Source organism: Cynocephalus volans, chromosome 3 (genome assembly GCF_027409185.1).
Source record: "Cynocephalus volans isolate mCynVol1 chromosome 3, mCynVol1.pri, whole genome shotgun sequence".
Lineage (NCBI taxonomy): Eukaryota > Metazoa > Chordata > Mammalia > Dermoptera > Cynocephalidae > Cynocephalus > Cynocephalus volans.
In genome coordinates, this window is record NC_084462.1 from 103,013,586 (window position 1) to 103,038,360 (window position 24,775).

The 24,775-nt window shown below is 40.0% G+C and overlaps 1 protein-coding gene across 1 annotated transcript in view; it reads left to right on the plus strand.

Moving 5' to 3' along the window:
• Positions 1 to 24,775, plus strand: part of RYR3 (ryanodine receptor 3) — a 491,041-nt gene that overhangs the window by 195,451 nt on the left and 270,815 nt on the right. Inside the window, exons 4-5 of the mRNA XM_063091474.1 lie at positions 19,647 to 19,721; positions 22,099 to 22,177. Coding sequence (XP_062947544.1) covers positions 19,647 to 19,721; positions 22,099 to 22,177 — 154 coding nt within the window. The remainder of the gene's footprint in view (positions 1 to 19,646; positions 19,722 to 22,098; positions 22,178 to 24,775) is intronic.

The following is a 24,775-nucleotide window of genomic DNA, read 5'->3' on the forward strand; positions in this document are numbered from 1 at the left end:
GGAATTTGCTTTAGAAGAGCTTCCTCTGGGCAGATGCCCCTGAGTCCTGCCCTCAGGGTGCGGGCGGGGCTGGAGATGGAAATTCATAGTAGAACTGTTCCTGGAAATACCTGTTTTCATGTCCTTGATGAGATATTAGAAAGGTAAGTTGAACATGTTACCTTTTTTTTTTAATCTAAGTATGTATCTTTACAGTTGTTTATTTTCTAAAGTCATGACTTGGTTTTAGGAATTTTCAGAATTATTGCTAGGGTATAGTAATCTCCAGATTTTATTTTTTCAGTGGGTACAGAGAACTGAATTGTAATTGCTAAGGCAACTTTAGTCAATCAAGCAGAGAGAGCTAAAACTGAAGGTAGCCCTGCACTTCCAGGCCAGGACACAGTCACTGAGACAAGGTGCTTTGCTCCAGTGCACTAATTCCCCATACTTTACTATCCTGCCAACTTTACCTGATGTCCTGTTCCCATGGGGTTTTCCCCATGTTTGCAAACCCTGATCCAGTTTTAGGATCTACACAAATTTTGGAAATAATGAAATGATGTAATATAGTATCTCAAATTCATATTCTCTTTCTTAGCCTTAAAACAGGTCCAATAACATGTTTCGACACCAGTGTAACCTAAGGATTTTCAACATTGAGGGAAATGGACCGTGAATATTTAACAAGATGCTGGCATTTCTGAAGCTCTTGCTCTGCCCAGGGTTGTAAAATTTGTCCTGTTCTGCTCCTGCAGCCCACCCAGGTGAGGCAGACCTCACCCCCTGATCAGTCTAAGCAGCAGGAGCCACAGTGCTCTGCCCCCAGGCAGCTGACCCAGTCAGGGGAGAAGGAGCAACTGCTGTCTCCCAGCTCATTGTTTCTTCCAGGCAGCCACTTGGACATGGAGGGCAGGTGAGTAACAGGGATACACAAATTCAGGATTCATGAGCCACACTGATGTCAGTCAGAGTCAGTGGGAGGAAGGAGAGGTCTGCGGATTCCCAGGCTATTGCAGCAGTACGGTCTCAAGTTAACCAGTTACAAGAACTCCAATTCCTCCCCTGGTAACCTCACGCCTTTCCTATGGCACAAATCCCTTCTGAACTGCTTCCTCTTTCTTCAGGTGGAGCTGCCTTGGCCACAGGTGCTTCACCACTAACACTATTTACTTCCTTTTGAAGTTTTTTTATTAGATCTTATCAGATTGAGCTGTTCCCAGGGCAACCAGGAATGGTAAGTTTGCTGTGCTGAATCCATGGTCTGAACAGGTTTAAGTCCAACTGGTTTCCTGTTTTACCTAATTTTCTGTGCTTGCAGGAATGCAAAACATTTCTCAGTTCTGCTGGTGCCTTTCCATCACTTATCTGTCCATACATAGGACTCATTGCCTTGCACACTTTTTTCTAAATATATTGACTTCATTTTAATGCTATTAACAACCTTGGTATTTTTTCTTTCTTGTGCATAACAAATATCAATTAGCGTTTGTCCACATTTACACTTGTCTTTCCAGACTTATCTCCCTGTACAAAAGAAATCTATTTGTGTCTATTTATTTCACTCCCCCCCATGATACTCTGTTACTAAAATATAATTCCAACAACAACAAAAAAAAATGAGCCTCTCATTTTGATATCTTCTATTAAACTATGTTTAAAAATCTGTTGTTTTAATCATTTCTTCTGAAGAGTGAGGTCCCGGTTCGTTCTTGCAAAATGTGCCAAAATAGTCAAGAGATTTTCATTTTCTGCCTTCTGCCATGTTTCATTCAGTAAGGGCTATTTTAATTTGTTCTGATGTTCTAGCACAAAGCAGAGGTAAACCCACCCAAGAATGATACTGTCTTTAGCAGAAATATGTATGTCTCTAAACCAAAAGACTTCCATAAGACAGACTTTAAATGCACTTACTTAATCTAACAAGATTCTCAAGCCAAATCCAGTTTTTCTTACAAATCTCAATGGGCTCTAGAGAAAGCAGGATGCTGAGTGAGACAGCATGCTACCCCCAGTGTTTCCAAACCTCCTGGAAGCTACTTCCAGGTGGCTTCAAGCAATCCAGTTTATAACCCATGAAACCTTACAGCATTCTGTCCCAGATGGAGCTCCTGCAGTTTTTCAGACTGGCTATTAAAAAAAAAAAAAAGCGATCACCATGGTAGTTCACCAGTAAGGGATAACCTGGGTCACCAGGTGCACAAAATCAGTAGCAAGAGCCAAACATATTACCCAGTGTTCTCTCACCCTCTAAGTAGTCATTCTAGTTTACGTCATTTTATAATCCAGTTATTGAAAAATAACTTCAGTATAGGAGAGTTATAATTTGAACTAAGGATCCCTGCTGGAAGACTGTAGTGGAAACTCATGCAACCATTTCACCTAAGGCGTTATCTCATTCTTGCTTTTAACATCATCTGAAATTCACATTTCTCTTTGAATACCCCCACATTCCAAAATGCAGTTGTTATTTTCTCTCTTGGGTGCTGGGATTCTTTCTGCTTGGTCCGAGGGAGTGCGTTAACCTTTTTACCAATACTGTGGTCTCTGAGGGTGCTCCTGCTTCCTTGCAACAACAAAGAGGCCCAGACCCATCTTACTTTTTCTGTCATGAGACATGATATTGGACAACTCTTTAATATCCCTGTCCATTTCACGGAGAATAATATTAGAGACCAAACTCTGGCATTAGAGGTGTGTGTTTTATTGCTCACCGTGACCATGGAGGAAATATTAGTATGATAACAAAAGAGAGGTATTTAAATCACTTTAATGACAGAGCAAGACTTTATTTTTCTGAAGAACATGAATTTAAGATTCACAGTGATAACTCCAATATACTTCTGGCCTTCCTTGTTCCCCTGCCTTACTTAAATATGACAGCTTATTAAGCTGTTTCTCTTTGAGGCAAGAGAGACCCATGGTCCATAGCTCTATTGTGCTATGCTGCCCTTTCTCCATTTATTTACAAAGCACTTGTGAGGTACCTTTAGTTTGTCCTTTCCATCCTCTGGTTTCATGGCACAGTTTTCTCAGGAGTCAGGGAAGATCTTCCTTGATTCTTGAAGCTACATAAATAGCAGTAGATGCATATCAGTTACTGGACAGTGATGTGGTTACCAGTGATTTGCGCAGCCTGCCCTGGCTCAAGTCAGTCTGTCTGCCCTTCTGGCTCTCCCTCTCACTGTGGACCATTAACGCTGCTTCTCTAGATAACATACGCTTCTTTAGATTTCTGAAGATCATTTCCAGTAAGCAGTGATCGCTCCCACTGGAAAGAGCAGAGATCAGCTGCAATGTTCTTTTCAGTACCAAGTCATCACAACATTACATTAATGGTAACCATCAGCTCCCCTGAGAAATGAGTGACTTTATTTTTTCTCCATTCTTTGAAGGAGACAAACATCAGCACAACTGAGATTTAGTTCTATTAACTTTGAGGGTGTTTCCCCCCACAAATTGTGGACCATATTCAGTATTTTTGAGCTGGCCCCTCCTCCTCCTCCTCTCCCAGGAGCTCCGCAGGTGCTACTTTTAATATGCCTTCTCACCTTGGTGCTACTTTTAATATGCCTTCTCACCTTGGTGTCTTGCATCTCTGGGGAAGTTGGGTTTTACTGTCAGCCCCATTAGGTTATCCTCCTGATGTCAGTGTGATAAATTTGCTCCCTGCACAATGGGGACAAAATAGATCAGATGGTGCTTGTTCTATCTGGGTCCCAGCCTACATTCACAGATCAGCAAAGGAGACTTTAAAAGATAAAAGAAAACCTTTAGTTTTCCATTTGACAGAAGAGCTAGTTGGTAGGAGGAATACTTGGACATAAGCCGGGCCTCCTTCTGAAAGGTTGGCTTTTGAAAGCAGCCATGTGAATAGCACTGCCCTAGTGTTAGACAGTCTGAAACAGCTCTGAGACACGCTGACCCTGAGGATTCAGAGAGAAAAGTAAAATGTTGTAGCTAAGCATGCCAAATGCTGATGTGCACCTTTAAGGGCTGGGGATCTGCAAGACACAGAAACCAGAGTGAGAACATAAGATCATAGGTGACTAATTTGGGAGGGGGTGGCCAAATAGTAAGGGGAGAAATAGTGAAAATCCCTTTGTCCCTAACTTGTTCTGTTCCTTACAGTTAATTCCATCTCTTCCCAGGCCCCGTAGAGTCCAGACAGGTGGGAGGGAGGTCCATATTGCATTTAAGGCAGTTCAGGAACGGTCCAGCTGACCTTCAGTGTTGTGAAGATGGGTGGATCCAGGGTGATCATGGTGGGCCTGGAACTCTTCCACCATCAAGTGTGAGTTATATGGAGTCCTCACCACACACAAATTTTGTAGTAGGGATCTGTCTTTCCATCTGTCATATACATGGCAGCAGAGCTGCTATAGAGGCAGAGAGAGTCAAACATGAGTCCTAAATTTATCAAGGGCAAAGGGAAGCAATCATGTTTGTTCTTTGTTTCAGTGGAGTTCTGGAGAAATAGTAAAAGAAAAGTCAATCACAGATCCAAAAGAATGGTCTGAGAACAGAGAAGTGCTTGCTGTCGGCAGGCATCACACTGATAACATGGATGGAGGGTTCAGTGTGGCTGGAGAGGTCTGGAGGTGGGGGAGGGCAAAGCTATCAGGCAGGCCTGACCGTGCATCAGAATTACCTGGGAGCCCAGGCCCCACCACAGTCCCACCAAATCAGAATGTTACAAAAATGTTTAGCATTTTGTTTATGGGGTTTTGTAGTGTTGTATTCATTTTTAAAGCTCTGCTCATTGTTCTGGTCTACAGCTGGGGTAAAGGGCCATTACTCTAGAGTGAATCCATGAGGGGCTCAGAGGAATGGTGCCATTGCCCTCAGAGCAGCATATGGTCCATGTATAAGTATGAAGCATTAAGAGCACCCGTCCTATCCATCCACAGGCCCCCATGCACTCAGGACCCGGAGAATCAGCTTCTCCACCCAAGGCCACTTCCTGTACTTCGAGGAAAAATCAAGCTGTTTGTTTTACTGGGGAATATAAGAGTTTCCACATATAACGGGATGAGTCAGTCACCCTCCAGCAAGATCATAGTTGAGATGAATACAACAGTGATAAAGGGATGAAGAGAACAGGGGAATGTTTGTTGATATAGAACATCCAGAAGAGAAAAAAGGTTTATGGAATGCAGGAAATATGTAAGAGGATCAGATAACAAAATAAGAGTATAATCAGTTTGACCTTCTGCTTTATAGCCCATGCAGGTAGATGTATCTGCATCCAGGAGGACTCAACAGGGGTTGTATGAAAAAAATTTGTTTCTATTCTGTTATCTGTAAATCCCCAGGATGAACAGTGATTTTTTTCATAGAAAAAAATGTAGATTAGCGACTGTTCAGTTTTTCATGTCAGGGTAATCTGACTTTTCAAATGTTAGACTCTTTGTAGAAAATATTATACGTTACATTTGGTGAAAGGAAGTGATTGGGCAGAGTTCTTGGTCCTGCCCCTATGTGGCCAGTGAGCCATGATTTCATCAGAGACCTGATGGATGATGAGAATAGGTGGTTCCGGTAAAAACCAGAGCAGTGACTGGAAAACAAATTTGGCTGATAGGGTCCTTTTATGTAAGGAATGAATCTAGCAATGTCAGATCTTAGAAATCTGTCAGTTAGTTATGAGGGAAAGGGGGAAAATTAATTCAGAGAAAAAAAATAATTGCCTCACCTCTTTCCAAAATACACTTGTCAATCTAAATGTTGTTAATGCCCTGACAGATATCTCCTGTCAATTTGCTCTTTTAAAGGACACCAAAATAAGAAATGTGTGTTAGAGCTGCCATTTTGGCTATCTGGTTTCCCGGTGGCATCTAAGTTCAAAGAAAAGCACAGACATATCCAGAAAGACTCCATGCCCAATTTAGAGGCATTGCAACAGCCACCTTTTCTCCCTCAATGGAGAATGCTCATCCTCCTGTTTCAGAAGCACGGTCTGTACAATCCCTGGCTTAGTGGGAACCTCAAAGAGTCAATTAATTTGTTTCCCAACCATTGTAGATTGGGATAGAAGGGCAGGTAAATGGTTGCACAAATCTACATAGATTCTTAAAGGCCAAAAACTTTTATAAAGATTTGGAGGGCAAGAGACTCCTCAGCCATCTTCAGTTGTGCATTCAGGGCTAAAGTCTGCACCATCCAGGGGCTCCTCCTTCTCATAGCTTTAATTTCCCACAGGAAAGAATCAATCCTGGGTCACACAGCAGCTCTTCTGCAGTCTCCAACTCACCTGAGCCATAGCTCAGATTTGATTTACCACATGGGCCAAATTTGTGTAAAACTGAAGCCAGGTAGGTGTTATCTTGGAGGAGACTATTTTATTGCTGTGCAGGCTCTTGCTGCAAATAACGCTTATGACTCAGAATTTACAGCTTCTCAAATTAGGCTCTGGCCTTTCATCCTGAAATACTTCCTTGTGGCTGTGAAATTAATGATGTGAACAAAAATGGGATTACACAACCTTCTCGTTCAGGAAAAATCATTCTAGGCACTTTCAACAAAGAGGGTTGGCCAGGTTCAGTAAGATAGAAACCATGGTTTATAATGGTAAATTTGACATTCAGTGGTGGGTGGTGGGGGATGAATTGTTTTGTTTTGCCTGTGTTTTCCTGCTTGGTGACAAAGTTTATATACCTAAAAAATAAAGGAGCATAGCCTGTCTGTGCACTGCTTCTGGAGCATCCTTTTCTTCCATCCTATGATAGGAGGTAGGGTGGGGGCAGGACTGTGGGTGCAGGAGGTGGGGCTCCTTGGAGTCAAGGTCACCTTGCTGCCCTTGTTATGAGAACATGGCAGCTGGCAGGGCAGTGACGGCCATAGGACCTCTGCCACCAGATGCAGCCACTTTCTCTTTTGTGCCTCATAGCCTCTGACATTTGGGCCTGCCTTTTCATAAGGCTGACTGACCAAGTAGGACCGCCATGATCACTGAATCTGGGGAAGTGGGGATATCGGTTGCTGCACCTTCCTCCTCTGCTCCAAACTTCGTTAAAATTCTATTTCATGATTTCAGTTTTCAAGAATATCCTAAGAGCCCCACAAAAGACTCCAGGAATGTAGCCTTCCTCCCAGTGCATTTATCTTGAGGGCCCGCACTGTCCTGTTGAGTTGCTCCAGACTCACTAGAAAGATTTCTTGGAGGGGGAAAGCTCTTCATGGAGCTCTCTGGAGCTAATGGCTCAGGCACCTCTCACTGTTGGTTTGAGGTTCATATTGACCATCTCATTCTGAGTAGAAAATATAGGTATCTAAGTAAAAGAATGATGCCTTACACTTGTGTAGTGTTTTTATACTCCAAGGTTGAGGGCCATAGGAGGTAAGTGGTATCTTTGCTCAGCCCAGGAAAAGCAGGATTTGACAGCTACCAAGCTGAGTGGAGTATCTTATCCAAAAGAGGTGGGGAGGAAGCAGGTTAAATGCCCAGTGTTGGGCTCTTCGGGGCTTCACTCCTAATTTCAGGAAATTAGGGTGGCTGTTCCTGTTGTCTCATTCCCTGGCTCCTAATCACACATCATTCTAATCTGTGCATGTGCTCCTCCCATCCCTGGACTGTACTTTATAATTTCTGATGTACTGCAAGAGCATCCTTTTTTAAATATCATTACAGAGGAAAAATTGTCCCTGTTACCAGGTATTTAAAATCCAAGACCTGTTTGGAAAATGTCCCATCAGTTTCTTCTGCATTGTTTGAGCTGCAGAGATGTTGTCCAGCCCTGTCTGTCCACTCCACCTAGAAAAGTGGGTTGCTTGAGCGGGGTCTTTGGGGTTTGGTTAGAAGGGGATGATCCACTGGCCTGCAGCAGCAGCAGAAGATGGTCTGGAATCTGACAGCTGGATGAAGTAGCCTTGGGAAGCATGGAATAGTCTAGAGCCAAGTCCCTAGAAACAAGAATGAGATCCAAAGTGAAGAGTCCACAGGGGCAGACAGAGGGGCCAGTGGGTTTGGGACCCGTGTAGGAGTGGATCCATGCAGCAAGAGATGTTTCCTATAGAGTCTGGAGCTGAGCCTGAGGGAGCTCAGGGTGTCTTGAATAAAGGCTGCGTCTCTGGGGTTTCCGTGCAACACTAGGGTAGACCCAGACTCTGGAGTCAGTGTCTAAAAGCAAGAACGCTAGATATGCATCCCCGTCTGCCTTTCGCTTACTGAGGATCCTGGCAAATTAATCACACCCTTGAGCAACTGAAGGTTTAACAAATAGTCCCAGTACTTTTATAACACTCCACTTCTGTAAATGCAGGCAACAAGTTGTCCACCTCCCACCCCAACACACACACACACACACACACACACACACACACACACACACACACACACACACACACACACACACACTCTCACACACACTTTTTATTGAAATGATGTGGTAATAGTGCTAAAGAAAAATTTGGAAAAGGATAAAGTCCAGTGGTTCTGCAGCCAACCAAATGGCTGTTTCAATTTTTTTTTCTTAATTTTATTTTGTCGATATACAATGTGGTTGATTATTGTTGCCCGTTACCGAAACCTCCCTCCTTCCTCACTCTCCTCCCTCTCACCCAAAAACGTCCTTTCTGTTTGCTTATCGTATAAACTTCAAGGAATTGTGGTTGTTATGTCTTCCCCCCACCCCCGGTTTGTGTGTGTGTGTGTGTGTGTGTGTGTGTGTGTGTGTGTGTGTGTGTGAATTTATTTATTTATTTTTAGCTCCCACCAATAAGTGAGAACATGTGGTATTTCTCTTTCTGTGCCTGACTTGTTTCACTTAATAGAATTCTCTCAAGGTTCATCCATGTTGTTGCAAATGGCAGTATTTCATTTGTTTTTATAGCTGAGTAGTATTCCATTGTGTAGATGTACCACATTTTCCGTATCCACTCATCCGATGATGGACATTTGGGCTGGTTCCAACTCTTGGCTATTGTAAAGAGTGCTGCGATGAACATTGGGGAACAGGTATACCTTCGACTTGATGATTTCCATTCCTCTGGGTATATTCCCAGCAGTGGGATAGCTGGGTCATATGGCAGATCTATCTGCAATTGTTTGAGGAACCTCCATACCATGTTCCATAGAGGCTGCACCATCTCGCAGTCCCACCAACAATGTATGAGAGTTCCTTTTTCTCCGCAACCTCGCCAGCATTTATCGTTCAGGATCTTTTGGATTTTGGCCATCCTAACTGGGGTGAGATGGTATCTCAGTGTACTTCTGATTTGCATTTCCTGGATGCTGAGTGATGTTGAGCATTTTTTCATATGTCTGTTGGCCATTTGTATATCTTCCTTAGAGAAATGCCTACTTAGCTCTTTTGCCCATTTTTTAATTGGGTTGCTTGTTTTTTTCTTGTGAAGTTGTTTGAGTTCCTTGTTTATTCTGGATATTAATCCTTTGTCAGATGTATATTTTGCAAATATTTTCTCCCACTCTCTTGGTTGTCTTTTAACTCTGTTAATTGTTTCTTTTGCTGTGCAGAAGCTTTTTAGTTTGATATAATCCCATTTGTTTATTTTTCCTTTGTTGCCCATGCTTTTGGGGTAGTATTCATGAAGTCTGTGTCTAGTCCTATTTCCTGAAGTGTCTCTACTATGTTTTCTTTAGGAAGTTTTATTGTTTCAGGGTGTATATTTAATTCTTTAATCCATTTTGAGTTGAGTTTAGTGTATGGTGAAAGGTATGGGTCTAGTTTCATTCTCCTGCATATTGATATCCAGTTCTCCCAGCACCATTTTGCTAAAGAGGCAGTCTCTTCCCCAGTGAATAGGCTTGGTGCCTTTGTCAAAGACCAGATGGCTGTAGGTGTGTGGGTTGATTTCTGGATTCTCTATTCTATTCCATTGATCAGTGTGTCTGTTTTTATGCCAGTACCATATTGTTTTGGTTATTATAGCTTTGTAGTATAGTTTAAAGTCAGGTAGTGTTATGCCTCCAGCTTTATTTTTTTTTGCTCAGCATTGCTTTGGCTATGCATGGTCTTTTGTTATTCCATATAAATGTCTGGATAGTTCTTTCCATTTCTGAGAAAAATGTCATTGGAATTTTGATGGGGATTGCATTGAATTTGTATATCAGTTTCGGTAGATGGACATTTTCACTATGTTGATTCTTCCAATCCAAGAGCATGGGATATCTTTCCATCTTCTTGTATCCTCTCTAATTTCTCTCAGCAGTGGTTTGTAGTTCTCATTATAGAGATTTTTCACATCCTTGGTTAACTCAATTCCTAAGTATTTTATTTTTTTGGTTGCTATTGTAAATGGGCAGGCTTTCTTGATTTCTCTTTCTGCATGTTCACTATTGGAGAATAGAAATGCTACTGATTTTTGTGTGTTGATTTTGTATCCTGCTACTGTGCTGAAATCATTTATCACCTCCAAGAATTTTTTTGTAGAGGCTTTAGGCTGTTCGATATGTAGGATCATGTCATCTGCAAACAGGGACAGTTTGACTTCATCTTTTCCAGTCTGGATGCCCTTTACTTCCATTTGCTCTGATTATTTATTTCTGATTGCTCTGGCTAGTACTTCCAACACTATGTTGAATAGAGGTGGTGAGAGTGGGCATCCTCGTCTAGTTCCTGTTCTTAAAGGAAAAGCTTTCAGCTTTTCCCCATTCAGGATGATATTGGCAGTGGGTTTGGCATATATGGTTTGATTATGTTGAGATACTTTCCCTCTATACCTAATTTATAGAGGGTCTTTGTCATGAATGAGTGTTGGATTTTATCAAATGCTTTTTCAGCATCTATAGAGATGATCATATGGTCCTTGTGTTTGAGTTTATTAATATGGTGTATCACATTTATTGATTTGCATATTTTGAACCAACCTTGCATCCCTGGGATGAATCCCACTTGATCGTGGAGAATAATTTTTCGTATGTGTTGCTGTATTCTGTTTGCTAGTATTTTAGTGAGGATTTTTGCATCTATATTCATCAAGGATATTGGCCTGTAGTTTTCGTTTTTGGTTATATCTTTACCTGGTTTTGGTATCAGGATGATGTTTGCTTCATAGAATGAGTTTGGGAGATTTGCGTCCGTTTCATTCTTTTGGAATAGTTTGTAAAGAATCGGTGTCAATTCCTCTTTGAATGTTTGGTAAAATTCTGCTGTGAATCCATCTGGTCCTGGGCTTTTCTTTGTTGGGAGCCTTCTGATAACAGCTTCAATCTCCTTTATTGTTATTGGTCTGTTCAAATTTTCTACATCTACATGGTTCAGTTTTGGGAGCTTGTGTGTGTCCAGAAATTTATCCATTTCCTCCAGATTTTCAAATTTGTTGGCGTATAGTTGTTTATAGTAGTCTCGAATGATTCCTTGTATTTCAGATGAATCAGTTGTAATATCACCTTTTTCATTTCTAATTTTTGTTATTTGAATCTTCTCTCTTCTTTTTTTTGTTAGCCATGCTAATGGTTTGTCAATTTTATTTATCTTTTCAAAAAACCAACTTTTTGATTCCTTGATCTTTTGTATTGTTTTTTGGTTTTCAATTTCATTAAGTTCTGCTCTGATCTTAATGATTTCTTTCCATCTGCTAACTTTAGGTTTGGATTGTTCTTGTTTTTCTAGTTCTTTAAGGGTGAAGTGTTAGGTTGTTCACTTGCCATCTTTCCATTCTTCTGAGGTGAACATTTAGTGCAATAAATTTCCCCCGTAATACTGCTTTTGCAGTATCCCACAGGTTTTGGTATGATGTATCATTATTTTCATTAGTTTCAATAAATTTTTTGATTTCCTGCTTGATTTCTTCTTGGACCCATATGTCATTAAGTAGAATGCTGTTTAATTTCCATGTGTTTTTATAGTTTCCAGAATTTCGTTTGTTATTGATTTCTAGTTTTAATCCATTATGGTCTGAGAAAATACATGGGATAATTCCAGTGTTTTTGAATTTGTTGAGACTTGATTTGTGACCTAATATGTGATCTATCCTGGAGAATGATCCATGTGCTGATGAGAAGAATGAATATTCTGAGGTTGTTGGATGGAATGTTCTCTAGATATCTGCCAAGTCCAATTGGTCTAGAGTATTGTTTAGATCTTGTATTTCTCTGCTGATTCTTTGCCTAGATGATCTGTCTAATATTGACAGTGGAGTGTTCAGGTCCCCTGCTATTATTGTATTAGTGTCTATTTCCTTCTTTAGGTCTAATAGAATTTGTTTTATAAATCTGGCTGCTCCAACATTGGATGCATACATATTTATGATTGTTATGTCTTCTTGATGGATCAGTCCTTTTATCATTATGTAGTGTCCCTCATTGTCTCTTTTTATGGTTTTTAGTTTAAAGTCCACTCTGTCAGATATAAGAATCGCTACTCCAGCTCGTTTTTCTTTTCTGTTTGCATGTTAAATCTTTTTCCATCCTTTCACTCTTAGTCTAAGTGAGTCTTTATGGGTGAGGTGGGTCTCTTGAAGGCAGCATATAGTTGGGTCCTCCTTTTTAATCCAGTCAGCCAGTCAGTGTCTTTTGATTGGGGAGTTTAAGCCTTTTACATTAAGAATTGTTATTGAAAAGTGTTGATTTATTCCTAGCATTTTATTGATTGTTGTTTGGTTGTCTTAGGTGTCTTTTGTTCCTTGCTTTCTGATTTACTGTTTTTTTTCTGTGTTTGTTGTTTCTTAGGTTGTAGATAGCGTTTTTGTTTGTTTGTTTTCTCTTCATGAATGCCATTTTTATTATACTAGTGGGTTTAGATTTTTCTTGGGTTTTTATGGCAGTGGTAGCTATTTTTCAGGAACCAAACCCAGTACTTCCTTGAGAATTTCTTGTAAGGGTGGTCGTGTGGTGGTGAACTCCCGTAGTTTTTGTTTGTCTGAGAAATATACTATTAGCCCTTCATTTCGGAAGGATAGCCTTGCAGGGTAGAGTATTCTTGGCTGGCAATCTTTGTCTTTTAGTAGTTTGAATATATCATCCCATTCCTTTCTGGCTTTTAGGGTTTGTGATGAAAAGTCTGATGTTAGCCTGATTGGGGCTCCCTTATAGGTGATTTGATGCTTCTTTCTTGCAGCTTTTAAGATTCTCTCTTTGTCTTTGAGTTTTTCCAATTTGACTATAACATGTCTTGGAGAAGGCCTTTTTGGGTTGAATATGTTTGGAGATCGTTGAGCTTCCTGGATCTGAAGATCTGTGATTTCTCCTCTACCTGGGAAGTTTTCTGCCACTATTTTGTTGAATATGTTTTCAAGGCAATCTCCTTTTTCCTCCCCTTCTGGAATACCCATGACTCAGATATTTGAGCGCTTAAGGTTGTCTGATATCTCTCTCAGATTTTCTTCAATGCCTTTGATTCTTTTTTCTTTTTTTTGTTGTCTGCTTGTGTTATTTCAAACAGCCCATCTTCAAGTTCAGAGGTTCTCTCTTCAACTTCTACAAGCCTGCTGGTTAAACTCTCCATTGTGTTTTTTATTTCGCTGAATAATTTCTTCAGTTTTGCAAGTTCTGCTACATTTTTTTTCAGGGCATTGATTTCTTTGTACATTTCCTCTTTCAGGTCCTGTATACTTTTTCTCGTTTCATCATGATGTCTAGCTGAGTTTTCTTGTATCTCATTCAGTTTCCTTAGAATTATCACTTGAAATTCCTTGTCAGTCTTTTCAAGGGCTTCTTGTTCTATAGGATCTAGAGCTTGAGATTTATTATCTTTGGGTGGTGTACTTTCTTGATTTTTCATATTTCTGGTATCTTTTCTTTGATGTTTATTCATTGTGGCAGGGGGTTTCATAGTCCACAGGTTTGACACTATTGAATGACTAAGGTGTTGCTGTCGTTGCCAATTTGGTGTGGCTACCTCAGTGACTACTCAGTTGGCCACTAGTGCCTTGCATGTGTGGTTGCCTCGGGTCTTGGGCCTCTCTGGGGAGCCACCTCTCTGGTCAGCTTGGACTCTGCCGGGTTTCTGGGTGACGGCGCGGTACCGCAGGGTGTCACTCCTGCCGCTGCCACTTCCCCTGCTGCTGCCGTTCACGCCGCTGCCGCTGGCACCACTTCCGCTGGCTCCGCTGCCACCGCTTTCCCCGCTCCTGCTGCTGCTGCCACTACCGCTGGTGCCACTTCCCCCACTGCTGCCGCTGGCGCCGCTACCGCCGGTGCTGCTTACGCCACTGCCGCCAACTCCTCCACTGCTGCCGCTGGCACCGGCTCCTCCACTGCTGCCGCTGCTGCCAGTTCCTCCACTGCCTCCGCTGCTGCTTCCGCGGGCGGGCTCAGAGTCACGTGGTCACCGACTGCAAGAGGTGGCAGCTCCAACCTTTCTAGGGGCCCGCTCTGGGGTTGGGCTGGGGCAAGTCGCTACCTTTTCTTCTTTCCAAGTAGGCACTGTGATTTCTTCCAGTCCCTGGCGCCCCCGAGTCTTGAGTTTCCACCGCTGCCGCTGCCTTCAGACCGCCATTTTGCCGCCGGACGTGGACACAACTCTAGTCGATACTTTTCTTTATGCTTTCAAGGCTTTGAAGAAATCCGGTATTGGTCAAATCCCCTAGGATTTCCCTTCCATGGATGTACGAGAACTCTTGGTGTCTGGCTTTTTCATTTTTATAGGTTTCCTTATTGTTCTCACATATTTGTACAAGAATTGAAGACATTTTTTATTCTGCTTTTTTCACAGTGGCATGTCATGATCGTTTTTCTGTGCTTCTACATAGCCTCTGTAATTGCTTTCTTTAATGGTTGCAGGATAGAACATCCTGAAGAAACCTTATGATTTACTAGACAATATTTTTCTTTTGTATATTTAGGTTTTCCTAGGTTTTTTATTTTGTTGCACCCATTATAATGTTCTTATCACAACTGTGTACATACCTTTTCATTTCTCTTGAACGATCCCCAGAAGCAGAATTACTACAGCAAAGATTATGGATTTCATTACAGCTCTTTTTCCATATTACCATACTGCTTTGCAGAAGGGTTGTTCTTGGTGCCACCTTGCACAGGATCACATCAGCTAAATTGCAAAAATCTGACAGCGTTACATTTTTTTTTCCATTTTTGCAAATTTTACAGATGTAAAATGATGTATCACAGTTGCTTTAATTGTCATTTCTTTCATTACTAGAAGAGATAAAATCCCTTCCATATGTCTTAATTTTATTCTGATATGAATCATTTATTCATGTCCTTTGCCTACTTCTTTATTTGAGGTTTGTTTTTTTCCTACATTTCAATGAGGTATAAACCCTTTTGTCAAAGTGACACAAAGTCTTTCTGTAGTCTATTAAATGGTGGTGTTTTCATTGTTCTGAAGTCCAGTAATTTTGATACAATATACAGATATTATTGTTCAAAGCGTGAATAAGTGCTATTCTGTAAAGGAAGTAGATTATTTTATTACATGCTAGTTCTAGATTTTAATTTTAAAATGAAATATTTAACTCAATTACCCATCCAGAATCTATCTTTTTAAGTTTACTGTGGATCTTAATGGTTTTCTGATTCATTACCCACATATTGCAGACATGTGCTTAAAAATCTCACTTTTCTCCTATTGTATCGAAAGTCTGCTTTATCATACGCTACGTTTTCATATAGTAAGATTTGTTTATGGACTGTTCTATGTGCTACATTCTTCTTTTTGAACCAGTACCAGAGTGAATTAATTCTGCTTTATAACATTTACTAAAACTTGATTCCTTTCCAGAATAAAAATTTCATACTGTTTATATTTCCAGATTAATTTTATAGCAATTTTGTCGAATTCTGAAACTCTAAATTTTAATTAATATCACATTAAATCTGTAAGTTAAATTTAGGAGAATAAGCATTTACAAATATGAGTATTCTTATTATGTAACAATGCATACCTTTTCATTTCATCAAATCAAATTTTATTTTAACCATAAAGTTTTGTGGTTTCATATTGAAGGTTCCATTCACCTAAGTAAATGTTTAAATATTTAATATATTTTTTTAGCAATAATGAATAGAATCTCTCATTATGTTTTCTAACTGAATATACTAGGTTACTTGCTTTTGTTCATTTCTTTTTTTTAATTTGTAAATTATTAATTTGTAATTTATTTTGTTTTTAATTTATAAATTATTAATTTGTAATTTCTTTTTTAATTTGTTAATTATTAATTTGTAATGTATTTCTTTTTTTAATTTGTAAATTATTAATTTGTAATTTATTGCTTCCAGTTTTGGAGGCTGGGAAGTCCAAAGTCCAGGGGACACATCTGGTGAGGGCCTTGTTCTTGGTGGTGGCTCTACAGCAATGCAGGGTGTCACATGGTGAATGGCTTGAGTGAGAGAAGGCACTTTTTTTTATTTCTGTTGTTAGGTATTATTATTTTTTATGTATGAGGCATTATGATTATTTAGTTGTCACTTGTATCAGAGATACATACCTCCTGAGCAATGCAAAGGGCCTCTAACAAGTTCAGGAAATGTTTTATGACCTTCTTGAGAGACTTCTTTCTCTCTTTGATAGCCTAAAAGAGTGGAACAGAAGTGGGGTGTTGAAAGGAGAGAAAATTAGAGCACATACATCCACATCCAGAAAATGACTTCATACCCTACAAGATCTCCCAGGAATGTGCCTCCTGATGCTTGATGGGTTATATTAGATTCAGCGAGGAGCCTTCATGGGGCCTAAGCATGTGTCTTAGAGCCTTGGACCCCCAAAGTGGAGTTTAGGATCCCAGATTATAACAGAAGATGGCTTAGAGATCTAACAGCCATGAAACATTTATGTGTGGCTGGATAGAAACACAGTCCCCCACCTCCTTAGTTGCTATATCTGGTTTATCTCACTGGGAGGCAGTATTCTTTGAGAACTACCAAAAGAAATGTCAGTGATGGAAATTAATTTTGAAATTACAGGCAAGATGATTGAATTAATGATCTAGTGGAATATTTTCCCTCTGGACATGGCGTCAGGGCCTTTAACCAGCTTTTCCCTGACCCATTCCCATCCCATGAGGTGGTACCAAATAATCTCTTTCTGCTTATTATGACAGCCAAGGTCACTTGTGGCAGGGACAAGCCTGTCATCCTGATGAAGTCCCATGGTCCTGATCCAATGAACAGATCCACACAATTTTCCATGTAGCCATCACATCTTTCCTGGAGTGTTATTACAGAATTAGTGTCAAATAGTGAAGGGAGTTAGTAGAATTTGTAGTTAGACCCAAGTTCAAATTCAAACTCAGCGTTTATAAGCCAGCCGCAGGAAAGTTTTAAAATTTCTCTATGCTTTTTTTTCCTATCTGTAAAATGGAAACAAAAGGATCACCTCCTCCAATTATTCATTCATTCAATTAGGAAATATTTAATGTGTGCCTCCTATGTACTGGGTACTGATAAAAATGACATTGATGTAGCTGAAGACACAACAAAGACCCTATGATCATGGAGTTTATATTCTAGGGGGAGGGGGAGTAGATATATTTAAAAAATAATAAATGCCATGAGAAATAATAAAGCAGGAAAATGTGTTACAGTAAGGGTGATTGTTTTTTTAGAAGGGTGATCAGCAAAGATCTCTCTAATGAGATGTCTGAGCACAGACCTGAATAAAGGCTGGAAATTAGCCATGAGAATACTGGAGGAAGAGCATTCCAGGCTGAGGGAAACACATGTGCAAAGAACCTGTGGTAGGAATGTGCTTGTGTAAAAAATAGAGAACGGCCACTATGGCTAGAGCAGAGAGAGTGACAGAGTGTTTAAATCCCTTTGCTTTTCCGATGATATCATTAACAGGGACATGAGGGCCCAGAGATGTTTCCATAGTGCCAGAGAAGAAGAGGAATACAGGCTCCTCATTGCTACTTTTTGGGGTCAACAACTCTTGACTCTTCTTATGATTACAGAGTTGATAGGAACAAAGAATTGGAGAAAGGTATGACCCATGGTTAATAGTAGAAAGTAGAATTTAGTCAGTAGTTCAATTTGAGACATAATGTAGTTTGGGAGTATTCATCCAGAATGGAAACCATCAGGAGCCATCAATTAACTTGTAATAGTACAGGTATATAGGGACAATTTTGGTTAGATTGAAAAGATGTGAAAATTAGCCTGTCTGATTTTAACATAAGCTGTTGACATTTGTAAATACAGAAATGAAAGTCAGTGCAAATGATTTCAAGAAATTTGGAAATATGGTGAAGAGCACTGTTAATTCCTGCATAATATTAAAGTCTGGAGAATACTTACATATCTCTGTAGCTATGGAAAAAAGCACAACCATGTTTATATTTAGTTACCAGCCTCTTTTTGAACATGATACTATGTTTATCTTTTTTCTTTTCTTTGGGTTTGTTGTATGATGTGAAAAACCATCTCATGGACAAAGTGATTCCATTAATCCAAGTAGAGTTGAAGTAAAATTCCTCAAGGCTTTCTCCCCTCTACCTGGCTTCCCCTTCCTCCCCATTGCTCCTGGCTGGGATTGCAGGGTGGACCTGAGAGAGGAGCAGAACCTCAAACCAGCCCTCTGGCAGCCTGTCTGTTGCTCTGAATAAAAGGGCCTGCGTAAGAGGTGCCCTGGGCATATAAAGGAAAATGTTAGAATTTCTCTTTATCGTGCAATTTTATCTCAAACTTTTTTTTTTTTTTTCCAATGAGAAATTACCTCTTAACACCATTTTATAGGTGGAATTGAAGAAATTATTTTGTAGCCACAGAGTCAGCAAATTGTTTTTGCCCCCTTCTTTATTTCAGACTTTGGATTCTCTTTTTGAACGTGTTTGGGGAAGGGAGAGCCTGTGTTCAAATATTTTCTCCTAAAAGCATCGGATGTGTGATCAAAAAATTTTGACTGACCGAGGACAGGTTAGCATGATGAGGAGAGACCTAAGAAACGGGTGTTGGAAATGTTGATGCTAAAGAATTCCAGAATTTTCTGTAGATTTCAGTTTTCCATGCTACCTACTCACCTGTGACTAGAGTAAATGATAGTTTTGTCTCATATCATGTACCGTTCAGCTCAGCATAAGTGATGTGTGAATCAGGTTAAGGGAAAAGGTTAGGAGCAGACAGCAGCGGCTTTCTGTTGGGCGGTCTCTTCCTCTTGTGCCTCCCTCTTGCACTGCTCGGGCAGCCACTGAGCAAACAGCCTACGTGGAGCTGCCTCCTGAGGCACAGGAGATACCTAGATGGTCTCCCAACTGATGGATTTATGACCGGCGATGCTTTCAAAGTGCCGGATTACAGAGCCATCTCTCGTTGGTGAGACCTTGTCAGAGGGCCCATTTCAGTGAATGGGCAGAAGGCACAAGTGCCTTGAAGGGAAAAGACCCAGGCACAGAACGTGGCCATGTGCCCGTCGGCCCTGCGCCTTTCTGTCGCTAGGCTTCAGTTACATCATGTTTGTTGCTCTCACTCACTCTTAACGCTGCTGAGAAGTTTCAAAGGAAGGTAAGCAGTACCTGTCTCATTCACGTGCTTCTCTGGCAGACAGCTCTGGGTTTCTGCTGATCCTGGGCAGGGGCCAATTCTGAAAGGAGGTTTGGCTCCACACACCCTCTCCCAAGGATGTTGCATGGCTGTGGTCACCCGTCTTCTTCTACCCACAGGCTGGTCACTTGCTTCTAGAATGAATTCCTTGGAAGTTTTGCAGTGGGTCTTTCCCTTGTAGTCTGTCTCCCAGCACTCTCATGCTGTTTTGCTCTGAGAAATCACACCTGGCACGTGCTGACGTTTCCCTTCCTCGTTCCCACAGGCGGCACAAGGGGGTGGCCACAGGACGCTGCTGTACGGCCACGCGATTCTCCTGAGGCACTCCTTCAGCAGAATGGTAAGCAAGCCTGGACATCCGCTTGCACTGTTCAAGGAGGAGGAAAAGATGAGGGGCGAGGGGAGCACAGGAAGCCAGCACCTCCAAGTTAACAGCAGGGGCAATATAGAATATAAATCATGATAGCACACTATTGTTTTATCATTTCCTTTCTATCACCTACCTCGATTTGCTGTTACATATTTGTGTTTGCTTAATGTTGACACTCCAACCCAACGCCATGAGGAAAAGCACCTTGTCCTTTTTTTATTTCACTAAACTTGACCCCCCTAAGTACAGTGCCTTGACATACAAGGGTCTTCAAAAAGTTCATGGAAAGATTCTCATTATCTTTTAATTCCATTTTTCCATGAACTTTTGGAAGTGCCCTCGTACTAGATGCTTAGTAAATATTAGTTGAATTGATAAGTGATCAAATGAACTATGGAGTGACTGGTTTCTTTAGTATACAAGTATAACCAGCATAAAAGAAACACCAATCAAGTGGGATTTTTGTGACATTTCTCCTCTTTCACCTAGCTAAAAGAAATGGTATGATATCCATTGCCTTCAGTCCTGGATGAATTTGAAGGTATGATGTTAATCCGGAGTCAGGAGGAAGATAAGGGACAAGGTAGCCACAGAAAGCTGATCAGGCTATAACTAACCAGGCAGGTAGAACCAGAATTAAGCAGAATGTTGATAACTCAATGTAACTTGAAAACAATTTGCGAGTTTTAAATAAATATAATTTGTAAAATACAGATATTGCAAATCTTTCACAGAAAGTATTAAGAATATTCTGATCTCAAACAAGTATGATGTGTGTCAACCCAAATCACATTTATTCTCAGTTCCTAAGTGTATCACCCTCACTTGCTATCCATGTAAGGGTTTGTCTTCTTTCACTAGCCTTAGTGGAAAACTGGTACATTAATTCAATACTTATTTTTTCACATTTACACCCACAGCATGCTGCAAATCTCATCTCAAAGGTTGAACTATGAAATTGGTGGCGAGAGCAACAGCTGCCTCTCAAATAATTTATTGCAGCATTTTTTTTCTAAGCACTGGCAAGAAGTTGACCTCTTCAGCGTGAACATTTATCTGTTGTAGTTCTTTATGACAAAAGACAGAGAACAAAAATGACCAAAGGAAGGGTATTCAAGTAGGAGATGGGGACATTTTTGAGAGTGGGGAAACTTTGTACCCTGATGGTCTCTGGAGTTGAGAGTTGCTCATTTATCTTTCAGAATCTGGTACTTATCCATAGGGTAAATAAAACCCCAACACCTCTCTTTTTCTTCCCAAGTAGTATAAACAGAACCTCACATTTCTCATGGTTTCAAAAACTCAGGTTCACATCCTGGTAGAGATTCAAAGGCTGACATTATTTGTTGTTAAGTTCACCCCTCCTAAAAGTAATCCCACTCACAATTACCATAAACTGTATTGTAGCTAGTTGCTTTTAAGAGCAGTTCTGGGAATAAAGCCTGTGAGCTATGACTTTGTATAATACAAGGATTTTCCATCTTCCTCTTGCCAAGAACTAGAAGTACAGCTCAGAAAGCACATCCCTGTGCTTACCTGCCTCCCTAAGACATGCCACTGTGCCCATTAATGAAGGAGGCAGGGAACAGGCCAGGGTTTTCTCTCCTTTACTAAGTTATTTTTTAAATGACTTTTAAGTTTTATTTGCACGTTTATTTTTATAATCAGAAAAAACCATAATCATTCTTTTGAGAACTTTTAAAGCTCATAGAAAATTTGAAAAGCAGGAAATAAGTAGATGTGGGGGAATCATCTATGGTTTCCAGTCCCCACTACCCAACATCCAAAGAAAACTTCTGTTATTATTTTGGTATAATTCCTTTTAGTCTGGTTGCTAGGCATTTAAATTTTTGTGTACATGGTAACCATATAAATGTGCTATAATGTATACCATTTTTTTTAGCTCAATGTGTGATAAACAATGTTCCATGCTATTACACAATCTTGATAAATACTCTTAATATAATATTCCACAAAATAGAAGTACCAAAGTTTATCTAGCATTTCCATTATTGTTAGTCATTTATATTCCATTTGTATTGCTCGTAAGTTAAATGTTTCTCAGAATATCTTTGAGCTAAAGCATCTTTAATATTTCAATTTTATTTCTATAACATAGAGTTCTATAGTTAAATCACTGAGTCACTAAATAGGAACATTTTTGAGGTTTTAAATGTATTATAAAAGTATTTCCCAAAAGCATCGTACCAATTAACTTTCCACTGAAAGATAAATGAGCCCTTTTCACAGGAGCTCTTTGTTAAAACAAACTGGAAGCTGAATAGTGGTGAGATACCAAACCCAGTGGAAGAGTGTGACTTCACTAGCATCTGTTCTTGTTTCACAGTATCTAACGTGTTTGACTACATCAAGATCCCAGACAGATAAACTTGCCTTTGATGTAGGTCTACGTGAACATGCCACAGGTAAGTCAGCACTCCCAGATCTCTTGCTCAGTGGAGTCTTGGGAAAAGGGCTTTTGATAAGGACACTGAATATGTTATTCTATTTGGGATTCAAAACCAACTTGGCCAAGAAATAGGACTGATAAAATTTTGAAGAATAATGGAAGAATATTTGATGGAAACACAGGACCTAAGAATGAAGAAGAGGATAGATGCCTTAACAGTCTGCCAGAGACGCAAAAACTATTTTTTAGGGCTAGATACTGAAAGTAAGTAGACAAGTCATTCCTGATAAGAATCAATGATACTAAATAACTGCTAAAAAATAAAGGCAGCAGAATAAGGGCTTAAGTAATAAGGTATAGGTCTAGATCAAAAGAGTAGCCACATTTTATTCTGCAGTGCACAAGCTATTTCTAAAGTGTTTCCCAAGTGTTAGTCAGTAACATCCAACATCACGACTTTTTGCCATTCCAGCATATCCCCTTTAATATCATTTACTTTATATTTTTCTTTAAATTTACTTAATTTTGTACTTATAATTTTAGAGACAAAAGTTATATCATTGCTATAAGTTGAAAAGTGATACCGCTTGCCATAAAAGTAAATATAATTAAAAGAAAACCATGTCATTAAATAATTGAGGAGATGCCGACCAATGATAGAAAAGTGTTAATGAAATGCTAATTCCAAACTTGAAACTCTCTGATAGAATCATATATTGAGAGATTTCCTAAAAGAATAGTAAAAAGAAAGTAAATTTTTCACTGTATGATTCAATGTCATTTAATTGTCTTCTACCACCAATGGTATATACATCATATACTTGGGAAACCACTGGCTTTTTTTTTTCTTTGAATGCAGTCAAAAATATTGACAGCAACAAGGTGGGTTCTAGAAGGTAGTGACCAGGATTATGCAGGTTTTCATTGAAACCAGAAATGAAGAACAGAAGATGAAGATAACTATCTACAAATACTCAAAAGGTTATAGTATCAAAGAGGGTGCCATCTTCCTGTGGATCAGTCCAAAGACCAACAGAGCCGCGGGTAGAAGTTGAAAGGAGGCACATTTCACGTCAGTGGAGGAAACCCCTTTGTAACAGCTGCAATTAGCCAGCAGAGGAACAGCTGGCCTTGGGATGTAGGGTGTTCCCCACGGCTGGAAATACTCATGGACAATCTGACCATCTGTCAAGGGCATTACATATGGAACTTCTGCTCCATTTAGAGTTTGGACTAGGTACCAGTTAGAATTCTTGGTTGCAAATAGAAACTGATTAAGGTTAACTCAAGCAGAACAAGAATTTACAGGAAGGATATTGGGTAGAACCTGCTGTAAAGCTGGAGCCCCAGGCTTAGAAATTGGGCTGGAAAACTAAGAGGATGAGAGGCTGGGCAAGAGAAAACAACCTACGTCACACTGCAGGCAGAGTCTAATATGAATAGTCTTTACTCTCTTGACATTTTCCCCCAAATAGGAAGGAGATACCAGCCAAAGAAGGACAAAAGTCTGTGTTGTTAATTCTAAAACTGGGTCAGTTCATAAGGGAAGGATCGGATGGACTGATTTTATAGATGTTTCTAGAAAAAACATCTAGAGTCTAAACCATGTGCATCTGCTATTTCTGCATCTTGCATAGTGGTGTTCTGTGAGTGCCTGAGGAGAACCAACTTTCTCTCTTCCTCTTCTTGTTTTTGTACTTAGCAGGAGAGTGGGTCTGCCTCTGCCCGCTATGGTTTTTTTCCCCTAAAAGGAGATTAAATTTTAATTTGACTTGAGGTTTCTTTGTTTTCAGCTAAACTGTTATTCTTAAAATATAATTTCCTCTAAGGTGTTGTCGACCTTTGCTGAAAATTACAAAATGAGTGAAGCGCCACACTCACTGAATGTAAGCGGGCCTCTAAATATAGACTGGCTATCAATCTCAGAATTCGTAATCGGAAAAGTCATACATGGTCATTCTATTTATATCAGTAAGATGACTTTATACTTTCTGAGAGTTGGGAAGAAATTGAGAAATACCACTTTCTAGTCAAGCATTCAGGAAATTTATTTAATTATTGGAGGATCCAATAAACATAGAGGAAAATAGCAACAGAGAATATTACCCTTTTCAGCACTTTTTTCTAAATTCCTAAAATCAGACGTGGTATGAGTTCTCCTGACAGACCAGGCAAACACATGAGCCAACTCAGGATCAAGTTGGCTGATCAGAAGCTGACTGTGGCAGAAAACAGGTGGAAAAGGGTTGACTGAGTTTTTGTGAAAACTTAGAGCCTAAAATAATTTACTTTTATTTTACCTCCCTCACCCCAACCCATTTCGTATCCTCCTTGGAGAAGGCTAGCTTGGTATTCTTCCCAGGTATGCCTCTTTGGGACCCTCTTCATCTTGCACACCCTCCAGTGGTCCATAGAATACATAAAAGACATATACATCATTTTCCCCTTTAAATGTAGAGGTCGGCCCCAAATACCTGATAATACCCATACTTAGCTTAATGAGATGAATAGTGCTCCTAAGGTTAGTGAAAACATCAGTCTCCTGCCCTCCCTGCTCTGGATTCCTGTCGCTCTAGGGCATCTACTTTGCCACTTGTTTATGAATAATATGTAT